The 17,278-nt window shown below is 41.1% G+C and overlaps 1 protein-coding gene across 1 annotated transcript in view; it reads left to right on the top strand.

Annotated features, from left to right (window-relative positions):
• The window catches only part of LOC149859747 (protein FAM13C-like), a 41,960-nt gene that overhangs the window by 13,480 nt on the left and 11,202 nt on the right, over window positions 1–17,278 (top strand). The window contains exons 2-5 of the mRNA XM_090058422.1: window positions 4,119–4,329; window positions 7,334–7,472; window positions 14,076–14,157; window positions 16,535–16,746. Of these exons, the coding sequence (XP_089914548.1) occupies window positions 4,119–4,329; window positions 7,334–7,472; window positions 14,076–14,157; window positions 16,535–16,746 (644 nt within the window). The remainder of the gene's footprint in view (window positions 1–4,118; window positions 4,330–7,333; window positions 7,473–14,075; window positions 14,158–16,534; window positions 16,747–17,278) is intronic.

Here is a 17,278-nt window from a genome sequence, read left to right as displayed (position 1 = left end):
TGGACAAACACCTGGCTGGGTCATTGGACCCCCAGCACTCTCTCCTGCCCAGGGCAGAGGATCAGACTTGATGATCTGCTGAGGTTCCTTTCTACCCTGAAAAATCTATGAAATCTGCTACCTGTTTACAGCTGGTTTGATGGGGCTGGGGTTGGGAAAGGGTTTTATCATAAGTCCAGAGCATGGCTTGTACTTATTCTTTTGGAATAGTGAGAATGCCTCAGCTGCTCTACTTCCATTCCCCTACATGTTCTATTATAATCCATAATTAGGAAATACAGTAATACCAGTAAATTTCTGGTATCTTTAGCACGGAAATAAGTGAAGAGCATCCAGTAAAATAACATTTTAGGCTTTTTGTGCTCTATTTCTTTTAAATTCAAGGTTCAGTTTTCTGTTTTCGAAGAGGTATGCCAGTTGGAGTCAGTAGTTTCCCACTGTTGAAAAAAGAATCAGTCAACCTCTGTAGCTGTTGTGCAAATCTTAATTAAAACACAGCATAAAAGGCACAGCAGAGTCTCAGGAGGAAGGGCCTCTATCGCTGGAAGCCTTATCCAGTCACCATATAATTTTGTTTTCTAAATTAACTGCAGTTAGAAGTTTGTCTTTTGAGTCTTTGTGACAGTGTTGATGAAAAATTCATTTTTAATTAAAAGTAGAGGTGAAGGACTGGTTTTCAGATCTGCTATTTACTTGATTTCTGTTTGTAGTTGTAAATGGATCTGGTAAAAGCATGTGAATGGCAAAAAGGATGATCAAGTTTGCAGATGACACAAAACCACCAGGGTTGAAAACAGTTTGGAGAATTAGAACAGATTTTGATAACTTGGATAACTGGGCTATCAATAAAAAGCCAAAATTCAACAAAGACTAATATAAGATACTGAACCTAAGAAAGGAAAACCAAATCCACAAATACAGAATAACAGATAACTGGACAAGCAATAGCACTGCCATGAAGGATCCTGTGGTTATGGTGGATCCTGTGGTTATGGTGAATGACAAACTCAACTTGAGTCAGCAAAGTGGTACTCTTGCAAAAAAGACAAGCACAGTTTTGATCTGCATTAGCGGAAGTATTATATGAAAGACATTGAAAGACATGAAAGAAGGAAGGAATTCTACTATATTCAGTGCTCAGCTGGAGTGCTGTGTCCAGCTCTAGGCACTGCATTTTAAAAAGAATGTAATAACTGGAGTGCATTTAAAGGCAAGCAATAAAGTTGATAAAGAGGTTGGAATGCAAACTGTATAAGGAAGGTTGAGAGAAATGGGTATTATTTAGTTTGGTGATAAGGAGAGTAAGGGGGACATGCTAGTACTTTTCAAATACTTAAAAGGATGCCACAGAAAAGAGGGAGAGCAACCACAGAGAACAGAACATAAGGTGGTAAGTGTAAACTACAGAAAAGTACATTTAATAATCTCAAGAAAATCTTCCTAACTATAAGAACAGTTGGACAAAGGAACAAGCTGCCTAGGTACATTTTAAAATCTCCTTCATTGGAGGTTTTCAAGATGATGCTGATTAAGCATCTGTTCAGTAGAATGTAGGAATAGCGATCATGCAGAGGGACCCTAGAGGTCCCTTTCCTCCCTATATATATGTGCTGATTTTGGAGACAATGTGTGTTTAATTACTGTTGCTAAAAAGTCTGAGAATTATATACAATAAGGACTCTTTTGGAATATGTTAAAATCCAAGTTATAGGGCAAATCCATGAGAGAAACCTAGAATGCATTTTTTTTAAATGCTATGGACTCCATTTTTGCACATCAGTAGGATTTTACAGGAAAAATTATGATATGATATAAGTTAATATACATGACTGTCTCTACCCACGTGGAGTTATTTAAGGAAAGCACTTGTTATATGTGTAGGTGATCCTGCTCCTTAAGAACCAAACCAGCCTAGCTAGAGAACCCAGTGAGCTGAAGCAGAGTTCCATAGCTGTAAGTTGCCTGGGCAGCAGGCTAATGAGGGAATTAGCTGGCACCTGCACCCGCTCAGCTGACTGGAAGGAAGCAAGACCCTGGGCACATATGAGCCCCAGGGCTAGGGCTTACAGGGGGTTAGTTCTTTGTCAGCTGCCCGGGGAAGGATCTCTTGCAGGAAAGAACTACTTAGAGATGTTTAATGGACTGGGCTGCTGCCTGCAAGATTAATAGAGCTCATAAAGTATCTGGGGCTAGGAGGCACACAATAATAAGAGGGAAGTTTACCTCCTTAAAGGGGGGAGTGAGGCCTCCATTATTATTGTTATGTTGTAGCCCAGGGGCTTGTTTTTCTGTTGTCTTTTAAACTGGTAGACCAAGAAGTGGCTATTAGGGAAAGAGGAGGCCTCATTGAAGCACACAATTGTGTAGATCCCCAGCACCAGAGGGGTGCATTTGCAGAGGCCACAGAGCCCCAGCACCAGAGGGGTGCAGTCACAGGGGCCAGGGGGCCCAGTGACAACAGGAGGCAAATGGGAAGTTTTGGAGTCATGCATCTAGCCCATAAGCCTTGGGTTGTTCCATGAAGCACCAACTTTGAGCAGGACCTAGCAAGGGGACCCAGAACCCACAGGGTTCAGTGGCGTCTAACAAGAACATGATTGCACAGAAACTCATGGGCAGCCTCCCTAGTATTTATTTATAACAACAAGACATGGCAGGAGAGAAAAGAAGGTGGCTGCAGGGCAGAATTGACATGGTCACAGAGCCTTAGGGTCATCACAGCCATTCCTGGGGACCCCATGTTGTGACAATAGGATTTATGTACAAGAGCAGAATCCTCTTTAAAGCTGATAATACTATAAACATTTAGAGGCCTTCTCTAACTCATGGTTTGCCTGTTGGGTCCAGGGGATCAAGCCTGCCTGCACTGTTCCTGGCTGGGGGTGAGGGTGCTCCAGCACCCCCTCCCCAGTTCACTTTCCCCCCCAGCTCCAGAGCCATCAGTGGGAGGGGGAAGGGAGCTGAGAGAGGGTGGAAGAGAACCCTCTCATCTTGCAGGCCCTCCCAGTTACCCCAGGGAACTGGGCCAAGCCTGCAAGGTGAGGAGGTTTCATTTCACACCCCCACCTCCAGCTCAGGTGAGGCAAAGCATTTTCTCAAGAGGCCCACGTGGACTTGGGGGATTGAAGGGTGAAACAGAGCCTAGCTGTCCCAGCCCCCCCAATAACTCAGCAGGGTTAGCTGGTGGGGGGCCATGAGGTAAGGAGGCTCCATTCCTCCTTGCATCCCACTTCCCATACACTTCCCCCTCCCTCCTTTGCTGGCACCAGTCCAGCCCTGCCCTCATGCAAAAAATTAACCATCGAGGAAACACAGGTTCCCCATGGCACTCTGCTTTAAACCACCTTTATCTAACACCTGATTTGGTGAGGGTTAATTTTTTTACATGATCAGCCATATTAAAAGCTGTCTGCAGCCAGGCACCTGTGTTAACTCATGGCTGTAGAGCACTTTCAGGAGCCCAATTGCACAAAAAAAGTGACTTGTGTAAGCTCCCATATATATTCATTAAGGAAAAAATTCTAGTATAGTTATTTTACCTGTCACTTGATGGTAAAGAAGAGGGTATAGGACTTTCTCAGCTTGTACCCATTCCGAGTCAGGGCAGAATGTGGATTCCCTAGCACCAGTCAAAACTCTTGTACATTGTACCCACTGGTTTATATGTCACTTGCTGACTGAAGGAAGGAGGTGAAATTTACAGATGCATAGTTTTTAAGACTAAACAAAGACCATTATAATATCTGACCTCTTGTGTAACATGAGCTGTAGAATTTCACTTTGCTAATTTTCTAAGGTGTGATATCTTCCCCTAAGAGCTAAGATCCTATTTTGCAGGATTTTAGATACTGTGCTGGGAGCATTTAGTGTACTTCCAGCCCTATAGGACCCTAAATGTATAGACTGTGGCTGTAGACTGGAGAATTTCTAACCTATGTAATTCCTTTTCTATATTCTGTCTGTTATTACATTTTAAATGTATGTGCTGCATTGCTTTACCATATATTATACATTATATTGTCCATAAATATTTTATGTGCAGGTTCTCACATATATGATCAATTAATTATATTTATGTGTGACCTTCACCACTACATTGATGTATCTTGTTGTTATAGAGCCTGTACCAGCTTGTAGAGACTGGCAGAATGATGCAGACAATGGCCCAGAAGACCATCACACCCTAGGGACAAGTAGACTACTGTATCACATTACTGATGGAGATAATCCCCTTCTGTCACCACGTTGCTCTATCTTTAGCCAAAGCCAGAGGTTTAATTTAGACCCAGATTCTGCCCCTTCTCCGCCAAGTACTCAGCTTTTCATGATGTAAGCTAATCTATCATAACTTTAATTTTTATTATCTTTGTATAGTCCACAATACTCGACTGTGATGGGGGAGGGGGGGGTTTCAGCTACTATCATAAAGTGGTTTTTATTACTATAACGTATTTTGTCATGATCAATTTGAAATACCGTAAATAGGACCTAACATTTTCTAGTAATAACAGAGTACAATATTCATTGATGTTTTAGTTCATTATACTTTAGTAATGACATTTTTAAAAGTTAATAATTAGTCTGTTAAGTGAGCTCAAGACAAAGGAGGTTATTAAAGGTCCAATACAGAAAAGTTCAATTTTCATGGAATTATTTTATGAGGCACTCTTTGGAAATGAAAGGCAGTGTGTGGTAGCACATCTGTCTAGCACAGGTTAGTCCTTTTCAGAAATCCTAAAATTTAAATTTCAGGCAGGAAAGATTTTTTATTTAAAGCTTAAAAATAAAGTTCAGGAAAATACAAATAAATAGTAATCAAGCCTACTGGTTCACAGACACTAAGGAGCCAGACACTAGAAACAGAAGAGCCAGACACTAAAAATCCTTCAAAATGATTATGCTTGTTGCCTGTAAGGAAGGGTTTTTAGTGCCACACCAATGCGCTGTACTGTATTAAACACTCTTATGCTGGAATATTAATTGCTTTTTTCAAGTTCTTTGCAACATATGGCAATTAACCTTAGTTAGTTAAAGAACACCTATTCTTTAAGTTTCAAATTTAAATTGTGTAAAGGTGCTGAATGGTTTCCTCGCAGCTTGCAAGCCCAATTAGGGTGTTAGCACTCTTGGGGCAAGAATCTGCAGCAGGCTGTGCACACACAATTAGACAGCTGTAACTCCAGGGTGGGAAGCCCAGGAAAAAAACAAGGGAAATGAACTGGGGAGAGGCTAGCTGAAGCTGTGCTGAGAAAGTCTGCTTCAGAGGGGGTTGCTGCCAGGACAGTTGCTTCTGAAAGGATGACTTGCAGAAGAATTGCGACTGAGTGAGCTGCTACTGAGGGTAGAGGAGCCACCAGCTAATGAGTACCTAGGATTGCCTGGTATCCTTTATTAAAGGAGCAGGGGTTGTGCAAACAGGTTCCCCTCCCCACTCTTAAGATCCCTGGGTGCAGGGAGTCACTGGAGGGAATCAGGGACAGGGGTTGCTAGAGGAGGTTTTCTGGAAGAGTTAAAGAAAGAAGCAGGGAATTGTGGCTGGGTGGGAGCTCCAGCAGAGAGCTAAATGAAGTACAGCTGAGAAGGGGCACTCCAGGTGCCAAACACAGGGGAGCTGCCTTGGGAAGTGTCTGGGGAATGGTGTGATTGATTGCGGGCATCTAGGAAAGACTGGACAAGGGAAGAAACCGTGGTCTCCAGAGCAGCCACACCTGAAGTCCTGACAGGCACCCCCAACTTCTGTCCAGATGATGGCATCGCCACCCCTCTTCTGAGGCAGAGCGAGCACTGCTCCCTGGGGCTCCCCTGCAGTCACTGCACAGTGGACTACTTTGCTGCAGGCAGAGTGATCTTATGGAGACCTAGTTGATTTAAATGTATATACCTGTTATAAGTTGCCTGAGTGTTAAAGTTAATAACATAAATTGTTTTTGTTATATGATAAGTATTTGCTTTATCTGCTGGTATAGATTATTATTGAGCTTATTGAAAATATTTTGTTTGTTATTTATGGGATGCCGAATTTGTCAATCTGTCAAATATTATTGTAAATAATAAATTATTGTAAATAGTTATTTAATGTGTGGTCTGGTGTAGGGAGGGCCATGGGAGAGCACTCAGGGGTCTCCCTAACATGCTTGGCAGCAAACCTGGAAGTGGACTGGAAGCACTTCCAATCTACTTCAGGATGTACTGGGGAGCATGCAGGGGGGCACCCGGGGTCCCCCTGTGGCCAATCACTGAGCTGGGGGGGGCAGTGTGCTTCCTGGCAGACCTGGAAGTGGACTGGAAGTACTTCAGGTCCACTTCCAGGTTCACCACTGAGCACGTGGAGGGATGCTCCATGCACCGCAGCATCACAGCGATCACAAGCCACACCTGCTACCTCAAGGTATGTAGAAAAAACTTTTAAAGCTGCGTCTATGTCCTAATAGCTGATTCTCTGAATCAGCATCAAATCTTCAGATTTGGATTCACCCAAATCGAATTGGAGACAGTGATCTGAATCAATGAATCAAATCACTGTCCCTGATTTGGGCCGAATCCAAATTGAATAGGGCCACTTTGCACACCCCTACAGCTGCCTTTGACTCCCCTGTTCAAATGACCTGCTATTTATAGAGCAAGGTCATCTGGGGGCAGTCTTTGACACAGATCTGGAACATAGCTTAAAATCACATCTCTTGTACCTTAGCCAGTCTGCCACTGCATCTCTACCATTTCAGCTAGCCAAAAGTAATTTTCAGTAGAACTGATATGAACATTTTCTGCTTGAAGATTTTCCCTTCCAAAATGCCGTTTGGTTGAAACGTAATTCTTCATGGGGACCATGCTGCCACTTACCCCATGGTAGAGCTAGAGTTGCCATCATGGCATGGGGTATGTGGTGGCAGCTCTGGCTCCAGCATGGAGCATGTGACAGTATCAGCACCTCCAGATCACACAGGGGAATGGAGCACATGGAAGGAGCCATAGCTGCTGGTGTCCTGTTTCCTGAGCCAGAACCAGAGCTACCACTGCAATTGCTGTGTGCCCCAGGCTTTAACCACCCTGTGGCCCTGGCTAGATCTGGCCTGCAAGGAGACCTATGAGCTGGAGCCAGCCTTGGGCATGAAATGAGTTTGACACTCCTGGCCTAGCTGTCTACCACATGCTCCAGTATCTTCAAAGGAAATAGAAATTTAAACTTCATAACGCTTAACAATTTTCTTTTATCTACCTGTCATATTCTACAGGTGATTTTTTATTAAAAATGGTTCAGTGTAGCTAAATTCATGCCATTTCACAAATATATCACTTGAGTTGATAGAGATATCTGTCAACTTTCCTTTTTCAGACCAAGAAGTTCTTCCAGGTGTAACTGTGAGGACAGCAAAGAACCACAGACAGTGGCACAACTTACCAGTTATCTTCAAAGCCTCAAGAGAAAGATTAGGAAGTATGAGCAAAAGTTTGAACAGGAAAAAAAATACCGAGTAAGTGCTCCAAAACAGAGGAACGGGTTCCATGTATTTATTGTGGGTAATGCATTTAAAGTGTAAGATTGTGCCTCTCCCAAAATCATGGAAAAATCTAAATGTGTACAATATATGATTGTGAGCTGCTTTTTTGGATCTTCTTTTTGTTACCTTTGTTTGGAAATACCATTATCTGTATGAATGGTTGCAAGAGTGAATCACTTAAACTGTCCTAGAAGTTCTTACATCAAATAAATGCTCCCCTACTTGTAAATATCTGCTTATTTGTATTATAGACAAAATTGTTTGCTTGAAAATTTTCTTCTGCTCTATATCTTTCTTTTTCATGCAGACCAAGTCCTAATTTAAAAAACAACAACAACCAAACACTGACATTTTATAAAAGTTGTGGGTCAGTGAAAACCGATATGTGGTTATGCATATAGTAGAGAAACCTTCGAATAGGCTAGCTCAGGTACTGGAAGCAGTCTATGACAGCATGGAGCTCAGTTTCAGAATAAATTACCCTACTGAGCTCTGTGCTATAGCCTGCTGAACTATTGGGACTCTACTGAGCTAATTCATTTGAAGGCAACGTGGGTATCTCTACACTACCCTACAAACTGCCTTCAGTGGTACTGGTATCCTGAGATTTATGCTTTACAGCAGAGACATCTCCTAAGTAGTAACTGGCAAAGGCTAAAGCTCCAATTAATCTTCCCAAATGTAGGGAATTTTTTGGTGCTAGTGGAGGTGTCTAAGGTTTTGCCCATTGCTGCAGTTTTCCTATGCATGGTGTGATGGAATCCTCTTAATTTATGTCCTGTTAGCATTCTTTGTAAATCACGGCTTACATGTTTTAAAGGAAAGCAGTTTTCTTGGAGATCGTATAATTCTTTTGCTAACTGCTGCATGTTAGTATGTTAAAACCAAAAGCATCTTCAGACCTACTTATTTGTTTGAGTTTGGATTGCTGACTAGTGATTGGCCTGTCACAGGAATATAAACTCTAGTATAACTGCCAGTAAGTGAAGACTCTGTAAGCTCTAACTGTAGAAGGTAGAATTCATTTAAAGTGGAAGGACATTGCAACATATATTAGATTTAGGTGCCAACTGTAGATCATAAAAATGAAATATGTTTAGTATATACATAAACCTCCCCCCTCAAACTATATAATCAGAAAATTGTGCAACATCCTTAGCCCTGCTTCCAGACCTTGGAATCCATCATATTCATGTTCAGTTTGAAAGAGTGGAGTTGCTGTTGACCTAGTTCAGGTGTCTAAACTATTTACAGTTATCTCTGAAGAAGATTCTAAAGATGTTTTAATTATTCAGATGCCTCCATCAGGGCAACAGTTTTATGCAGTTTACAGATGCCTGAACTAGATCAACATAGACTTCTGTCCCATGACTTGGGGTGATTTCCTTAGAGTTTTTGTGTGTGAGAGGGAGTTGTTTATTTCATTTTATCACAGCTTTCTGATAGATGAATAGGGAGGCAGCAAGGCTCAGGGCTCCACAAATTTAAGAAAAATAACCTTTTTCTTCCACTGAATATGCTTAAATGGTCATGGGAACTTTGGTATTTTTGAAAAATTTTCTATTTTGATTCTGTCCAAGTGCAATACATTCTAACAGGAAGTAAAAGGAGATGAAGTCAAAGAAGGGCAGTAGACAAAAGCAGTTCTGTATTTTGATAGTGAAGAAAAGCTTCTAATAGGTATGGAAGGAAAGAAGTAATTTCAAAGACTTGTGAAATGGGAGACAGACTAGCAGGATAGGAAGCTGATCTTGTAACTAGTAGTTCTAAACTGAGGTGCTGTGGCATCCTTTCAAGGGCAATGTGATACTGGCACTGCTATGGCCTGGTTTCACGTCTCTGCTTCCAGCAGGCACACATGCAACATGCAGCAGAGATTCTCAGCTCGGGTCCTGATAAATTCAGATAAGTGATATAGTCTTTCATCTAAAAACGCCTTGCATCTAAAAACAGTTGGGAATCATTGGTTTAAACAGATTAAAGGGGGGATGAGAGGAAAAGACAGAGGATTTAACAAATGATTTGGGGAACTTCCAGAGTATAAGCAGTAGGAAAAGGGGAGGAGAGGAGTGAATATTAAAACCACTGTTTCAAATAAAATGATGTGCAATATTGAGCTTTTTTCTGCTCCTTCCTTTTGATTAGAAAATTTTTGGTATTCTGGTGAAGACATTAAAATTAAAAACTGCTAGCTTTTCTTCATTTGATCATGAAATTACAGAACTGAACAGACACTTGTGACTATAACTGTCCTAAAGTAACCAGTAGGATTCCATTGTCATGAAATGGTTTGAAATATCTTTTCCACAGTTTAGTGCAAAATTTCGTTTTTACAGCAAAATTATTTCCTTTTTGAAAATTCACTTTTTCAGTATAAATTTACTTTAATCTGAATAAAATATAAAGAGGCACAAAAGGGACTGCAAATGTTCCTACTTCTAGATCTTTTTTAAAAAGTGAACCATATTTTGTATACTTTTTCATTAAATCAGGTCCGAATATTGAGCTGAAACCCAGAAAACATTTACGTTTTTGATTGCTGAAGTCTGAAGACCATTAGTAAGGACTTGATTCTTCCAGGCACAGAAGACTCTGACACTCATTATGCAAATCACAATGCAAACAATATAATTGACAAGGAGATTACTTATATTCATTAAATTAAATATACTAGCCAAGTTTAAGAGTAGTCAGACCATCATGAACCCGTCAAGAATTAAGAGATGGCAAGAAAAAAAAATTGCACATTGACAGGCTCAATTGGTTTGTTTGTTTTTTAATTGGCAAACAGATAATGATTCAGAAATTGCTGTTGGACAAGAGCAGATGACAGGCGCACTTTCTTGTGACAGTTCAATTTATGCTTGGTTGTTTAGAAGTTTTTTGATTGTAAAGTTAACTAGTGTTCTTCAATAGTAGTTCAGATTATCATGGTCAAAACTGAAAATGTTAGTGATAATCTTTTATGAAAATGGAAATGTCTGTATGTAGGTCTGTATATAGGTGCATATCATAAAAACAACAGAGCCAACAGTATAAAACAAGGACAGACATGTTTAAGATTTCTGGGATCAACTTTTTTACAACTTATGCATCAGAATCTAGTCATGAATGGTCACTCAAGCATCATTGTTTCTGCTTCTGAAAACTTTAAAGGGTTTATTTCTTCTAATAATTCCAACAGTTCTTAATGAAGGAAAACAAGATGGTTAAGAGTTCTTCTTTGCATGATAATGGAAGAACATTTTAAGTGTTCCATTTTTCACACCAACTTTCAAAGGGAGAACACAGAGAGCAAGAGTGGTTTCTTTATTCCACTTATGCTGATTCTATTTATTGCTTCTGATGCGAATTGTTTAGCTCTAGAGATTTTTCTTTTGCCAAGAATGGTATGGTTGGGGTAGCCACAAAAGACTCAGACCATGGAAGAGCAGCATTGCAGTATCTTTTGGCAGTTAGCAGTACCTGCTCCAGTGAGTTGCCCAGTGTCCCTCTACTATTCAGTTACATCTTACCTAACCAAACCTGAAGCCATAAAATGAAGTTTGTTAGCTAAGAATAGCTTCCTCTTCATTAGAAGACCTTTCCTTGCCAAATATGTGAACAGGATCTTGTCAAAGCTGGTCAAGTAGAGTAAGCTTGAATTTTTCATCTAAACTAAATTACTGTTCTCATTATAGAATGATAATCCTTCTTTATTCTCGTAAGAAGACATATTATCCTTGAAAAACAGAGCACACAGTCTAAAGGTGAAAGGACTCAAAGAAGCAATGCATCTCTGCAAAAAGGCCAAAGAGGTACAGAGCTACAAGTGTTGCAGAAGGGAAGTGAGAAGTTCAAAATGCAAAATACATCCAATGCATGTGTACAAATGAGAGAAATATGGGGAATAATCAAGAGTTAGAAGCTGCAGCCTATGAAAAGAACATCACTAAAACCTGGTGGTTCAGTTCTTATGACTGGATTGTCAACATGAAGGGTTAAACTCTTTCAAAAGGACAGGGTTGGAAGAAAAAATGGTGGTGGTGTCTTATACATCAAAAACACATATACTTGTCCCCTGGTTCAGGAGGAAGAAAACAGCAAAACAATATGTATAAGTGAAGATGAAAGGTGAAAGAAGTGGCACTGATATAGTGGCAGGGATTTATTATAGGCAACCTAAACAGGAAGAGGAGGTAGATGAGGTCTTCAATCAGGTGACAAATCTATCCAAAAGCTATGGGATGGTAGTGATGGGAGACTTCAATTTTCTGGACACCTTCTGGGAGAATAATTCAGCCAGTTTCTACATTGTGTGGAGGACAACTTTCTGATCCAGAAAGTGGAGGATACAAATAGCTCACCAGGTACCCTTGACTACAAGGCACTTAGTGCCAGGGAAGAAGCTTTTCTCTTTTAAAGGGAAAAAGCACACCCTGAACTTTTTGTGTTATGTTACAGCCCAGGGGCTTATATTTTGGTTGCTGTCTTATAACTCCAGAGGATCAGGCTGAGGCTATTGGGGAAGGAGGAGGCCTCACTGGGGTCCACTACAGGGTGGGGACCCCAGCACCAGTGTGCTTTTCACCCCGTCGTCCAAATCGCTGATGAAGAAATTGAACAGTGCAGGCCCAAGGACCGAGCCCTGGGGGACTCCACTGCCCACTTCCCCCCAGGTTGAATATGACCCGTCCACCACCACCCTCTGAGTATGACCCTTGAGCCAATCTGCAATCCATCTGACTGCGTAGGCATCAATGCCACAGTCACCTAGTTTTTTAATGAGGATGGGGTGGGAGACGATGTCAAAGGCCTTGCTGAAGTCTAGAAAGACTACATCCATGGCAACACCTGCATCCATTGCCTTTGTGACCTGACCAAAAAAGGCAATCAGGTTGGTCTGACATGGCCTGCCCCTAATGAAACTGTGCTGGTTGCCCTTGAGCATCATCCCTGAAGCCAGCCCATCACAGATGAGCTCCTTGAGGATCTTCTCAAAGACTTTCCCTAGGATTGAGGTAAGACTGACGGGCCTATAGTTGCCCATGTCCTCTCTCTTCCCTTTTTTGAAGATGGGGACCATGTTAGCTATCTTCCAATCATCTGGCACCTGACCCGAGCACCACGAGTGCTCGTAAAGCCGTGCCAAGGGTCCTGCAATAACCCCAGCTAGCTCCCTCAACACCCTGGGGTGGAGAGCATCTGGACCTGCTGACCTGAACACATCCAGCCCCTCCAGAAGCTCTCTAACCTGGTCCTCCCCAACCTGAGGACTCATCTGTGGTACTGTGTAGTTCTGGGCTCCACATTTTAAAAATGGTGTGAAGATATTAGAGAGGGTCCACAGTGGGCAACAAAGATGATCAAGGGCTTGGAAGACAAGTCATATGAGAAGAGCCTAGTCATGTTCAGCTTGGAGAAAAGTTCAGGCCTTGGGGTGTGTCCTCGAGACTTGGCTGTTGGGTTGTGTTTGACTCTGAGAGAGGTCCCAGCACTCGCCTGCCATAACTTGCTCTTGCCATCGATCTCCTGCAGCAATGATCCTGGAGCCCAGGGGGCAGCGTCACCCTCCTGGGGTTTTGCTGCCACCCCCTTTGCTTCTCCACTGCCGGATTTTAAATCTGCCAGGCAGCAGTTTTTGGTGACATTATCCACCGGCATTGCTCCCAGCCACAAATAAAAGCATATGCTGAACCACACAGGTGGTTCTTAGTGTGGCACGTCTTCCTGTTGAAGGTAAGTAAGCCCCTTCCTTAGGGCTTTTAGTTTTATTTTTCTGGGGGCTTACCCCAGCCTTGGCTTTCATCATGGGAGGGGTTCCCAGGGATTCTGTTTGTGTTCCCCTGGGACACCAGCTAAAATAGTTGGAAAAATTCTTCTTTGCAAGCTTTCCTTACAAACACCCATCTTCATGTAGAGGGAGATGAGATTTACCCAAAGAACCTTATCTACCTATGTCCTTAGCCCAACATGGCTACAACCAACACCCTTGAAACACCTGTGAATGGGAGAATTCCTTCAGATTTCAGAAGACATGCAGAACACCCTTGGGAATGGCTTTTAACCTGAATGTCATGCATTGAAGTTAAGGGATTGTGACTACTCAACCTCTTCATCCTGCTAAATGGAAGGAGATTCTGGTTAGATCCTGATAGATCCAAGAGGTTTTGGGAGTGGTTTTAAATTGGAAAAGGTTGATAGTCAGCACCATAGTAGTGATGGGGGTGGGGGGTGGAAGTGATGGATTAGATGCCTATTCTTTTTTATCATTATTATTATTATGAAGGAATATTTCATTGTGCACTGTGATTTCCATTCATATGCTATCTTTGTTCAGAAATATTCTTTAAAAATACTTGGATGACTACATCTGGAGTATTACAAAGATTCCTGTAGAAAAACCATAGGCCCTAATTCTGAATGAGCTGTGCACATGCTAAGCCTTATACGCTGTACCTAATTATATTATAAGGCTATAATACCTAAAAATATACAGTGCCTAAAGTTCAGCTTATGCATTGTCTTTGAAGTATCATGGCCATAACGATGACAACAACAACAACATTGGTTTTTTTCTTTCTCGCTTACGTGTAGCCTTCATATGGTGACAAAACTTCCAGTCCTGAAGTTCTGAAATGGATGAATGATTTAGCTAAAGGTCGCAAACAACTCAAAGGTACGTAATAATCTACATTTCCATTTTATAATTTTTTCCACTTTTTTCCACCCATTTCTCTTTCACTACTGCATTGGGTTAAGTTTCCCTATGGAAAATAGAATATGCTCAACCTCAATCTCTCAGAGTGAGGAATGACTGCTATTATGTCTCCTCTTAAGTGCCTTTTTTGCAAGCTGAACATCTAGGCTCTTCTCATATGACTTGCCTTCTAAGCCCTTGATCATCTTTGTTGTTCACTGTAGACCTTCTCTAACATTTTCACTTCTTTTTAAAAATGTGGTGTACACAGAATGACACAGTACTGCAGTTGAAGCATAGCCAGTGCTAGTGCTTGAGGAAAGTCAATTCCACCCCACCAAGAGTCCCCTTCTAAGTATCAGCCTTCTTGTAAACTACATTACAATTTTAACTACAAATCCAAATTGCAATGTCAATGACTTCTTTATGGTGACATGATTCATATTGTAGCTGCATTTGTTGACTTCATAGTCTAAACTCTGTTTTAAAGCCCTTATTATTTGATCATAACAATTAATTTAGTCTGCCTGAAATTAGATTTAGTCCAGAGGGTCAAATTTTACTCCCGTCTGAGTGTACACAGATTTACTAATGTCTGTGGAAGTAACACATTTTTATCCTAGGGGAAAATGTAGCCACTATCGGGGTTTTTTTGGTTTTCGGGGTTGTTGTTTTTTTAAGGCCATTTAAAAATAATAAAATCCTTTTTAGCTTTAGATGTATTCTCACCATGAATTCATTCATAGCATTACGTTGTCATGCTGTTACAGTTATAACGTTAAAATTAATAATGTTAATGTTAGATCCCGACTCCATGCGATGCCCAATGGCTACAGCGATGATGGTCCAATTGCCTATGGCTCCTGTTACTCATTAGCCAGAGCAAGCAGGGAGCAAATACTAGCACGCATTGCTCACAACAGCTTTATTCAGAAAGGAGACAGCTTTGGGCAGCACCCAGTCTATGAACATGGGGAGCAAAAAGGAGCAATAGTTTTTTTCCACATTTATACACTTTGGTTCATGTTTATTAACATTTATTCCATCCTCACTCCTCCTTTGTTCCACCCATATCTCCTCCCATTTCGAGCTTCACTTCTCTTTACTGTTTGTTTCATTAACATGGTTTTCTGTCTCAGGTAGTACCATCTTCCACCTTTTTTGGGCCCCTGTATCTTATCTTGTTCCTTAATGTACCTGGTTCACAGCACACAGATTCACACAGATTCACTTGCTGCTTTTTTCTCAGAAAATGGTTGACACAGTTATGATGGTTACTTAGAATAAGCAAATGGCTGGCTTAACTATCATTCTGCCTTGTGGTCAGCAGCTTTGCTAGGCCACAGGTCATGCCTTTATATCCAGCTGCAAATCCAGGGCTCCCTAATAATCCAAATTATTTGTCACCCTAACAGTTAATGTTTAGGGTGGATTTGAAAAGTACCCCAAAGCAGTTAGGAACTCAACTGCCATTGAATTGAAATGAGAAATACATACCTAACTCTACAATATGCCTTTGAAAATATGAAGTGATTTGCCTGCACTGTCACTGGAATTTATATTATCATTTTTTTAATTAGAAAAAAGAAAATAGATGTGAAATGGCTAAACTACATGTGAAATCCACCACACATCAAAGCACTAACTCAAATATAATTCAAAATAATAACACAGAATTTTTCATTTTTACTTCTCATGAATCTGGCAAATGTGCCCTCATCCTTAACTTTACTACCAAGAGAGTTAATTGAAAAACTTCAGGTGATAAAATCCAGGTGGTAAACTTCAAGTGGTAAAATTGAACCTGGGCAAAAGGGCTGTATAAACACAATATTATTAGCTCCATTTTATAAATCAAGAAAGCGTGGCATGGAGAGGTGAAATGACCTACATGAGGCAGGAGGAAAAATGGGTGTTTTTAGGTCATATTTATAACTCCCTTGATCCTAAGATACCTAGTGGCAAAAGTGGTAGTTAGCACTGTAGAGCAACATGAAGGCTGTTTGCTTTCATGCCGATCTGCCCAGGGACATTGAAGCGTCATTGTCCCCGATCACACTTTCTATGCTAGGTAGAGATGTAGGGTTAAATTAAGGCAGTGGCACTTCAGTACCATCTGGCAGGTTCTGTTATTCATGCTTCACCCAATCCCTGATCAAACCAATTTATCAAATGATCTCAAGGAAAAAAGGGAAACATTAAAAATTGAAGCATAGGATTACTTTCCTGAATGGGTGTGGTGTGATTACAGTACCATAAAAGATACTGGGGTATGCTTTTCTTGCAGATTAGAGGTAACCTTTCTTGCAAACACTTATTAAATACTCATTTGTCAAGACCTTCTCTTTTTAAACAGAACTTAAACTCAAAATGTCAGAAGAACACAACTGTGCCTCCAAGGCACCCCAAAGAAATGGGCAACACCAAAGCACTGGAATAAACAAGGAGAGTGGGAAACAGGAAGCAGCAAGTGCTGAACCAATGCCATCAGTGGAAGAAACCATGGATACTGTATTGAAGCAATTAAAGGAAAAGAGACAACAGCTTAATGTCCCCGAGACCATAAAGGTATCTGAAAAGAATAGGCATGTCTGTTTCTTGCCGAATATTCACTTCTAGGGAAGAAATTAAATTTTGTTTGACTGTTAGTGTCCTACTCTGTGCTCTATGGTGCCATTGTTACTGCACCATTATTTAGTACTTCCTTTTGGAACAGCTAAAAGATGATGCAGTAACAGCTTGTACTGTGCCATGCACAGTTATTTTTAGGCACTATGTCGTCGTGATGATACGGGTGGAAGCATGACGCATAAGAAAGCATGTCACTACAGTGACATCACAGCAGCATTACGGTTTTTTGCCTCCAGATGCTATGTCACCATAGCACATTGCTACAGTGACCTAGCATCACACATAGACATGCCCAGTGTATACTGAACTACAATGGTTCAATGATATCCCCCAGGTTCAGCACCACACGATGTCATCTAGTGACCCAGTACAATTTTTCTGGAGTGACAAGTTGATGAAGAGTTACAAAGGCAGAGGTCCATTTTTGTTCAGAAAGATTCAGAAATTGATTGTATCATGCTTGGAGGTA

This window comes from Crocodylus siamensis, chromosome 7 (assembly GCF_052110815.1).
Source record: "Crocodylus siamensis isolate JL-2025a chromosome 7, ASM5211081v1, whole genome shotgun sequence".
Lineage (NCBI taxonomy): Eukaryota > Metazoa > Chordata > Crocodylia > Crocodylidae > Crocodylus > Crocodylus siamensis.
The sequence above is the reverse complement of the archived record's forward strand: the minus strand, read 5'-3'. Positions and strand labels throughout refer to the sequence as shown.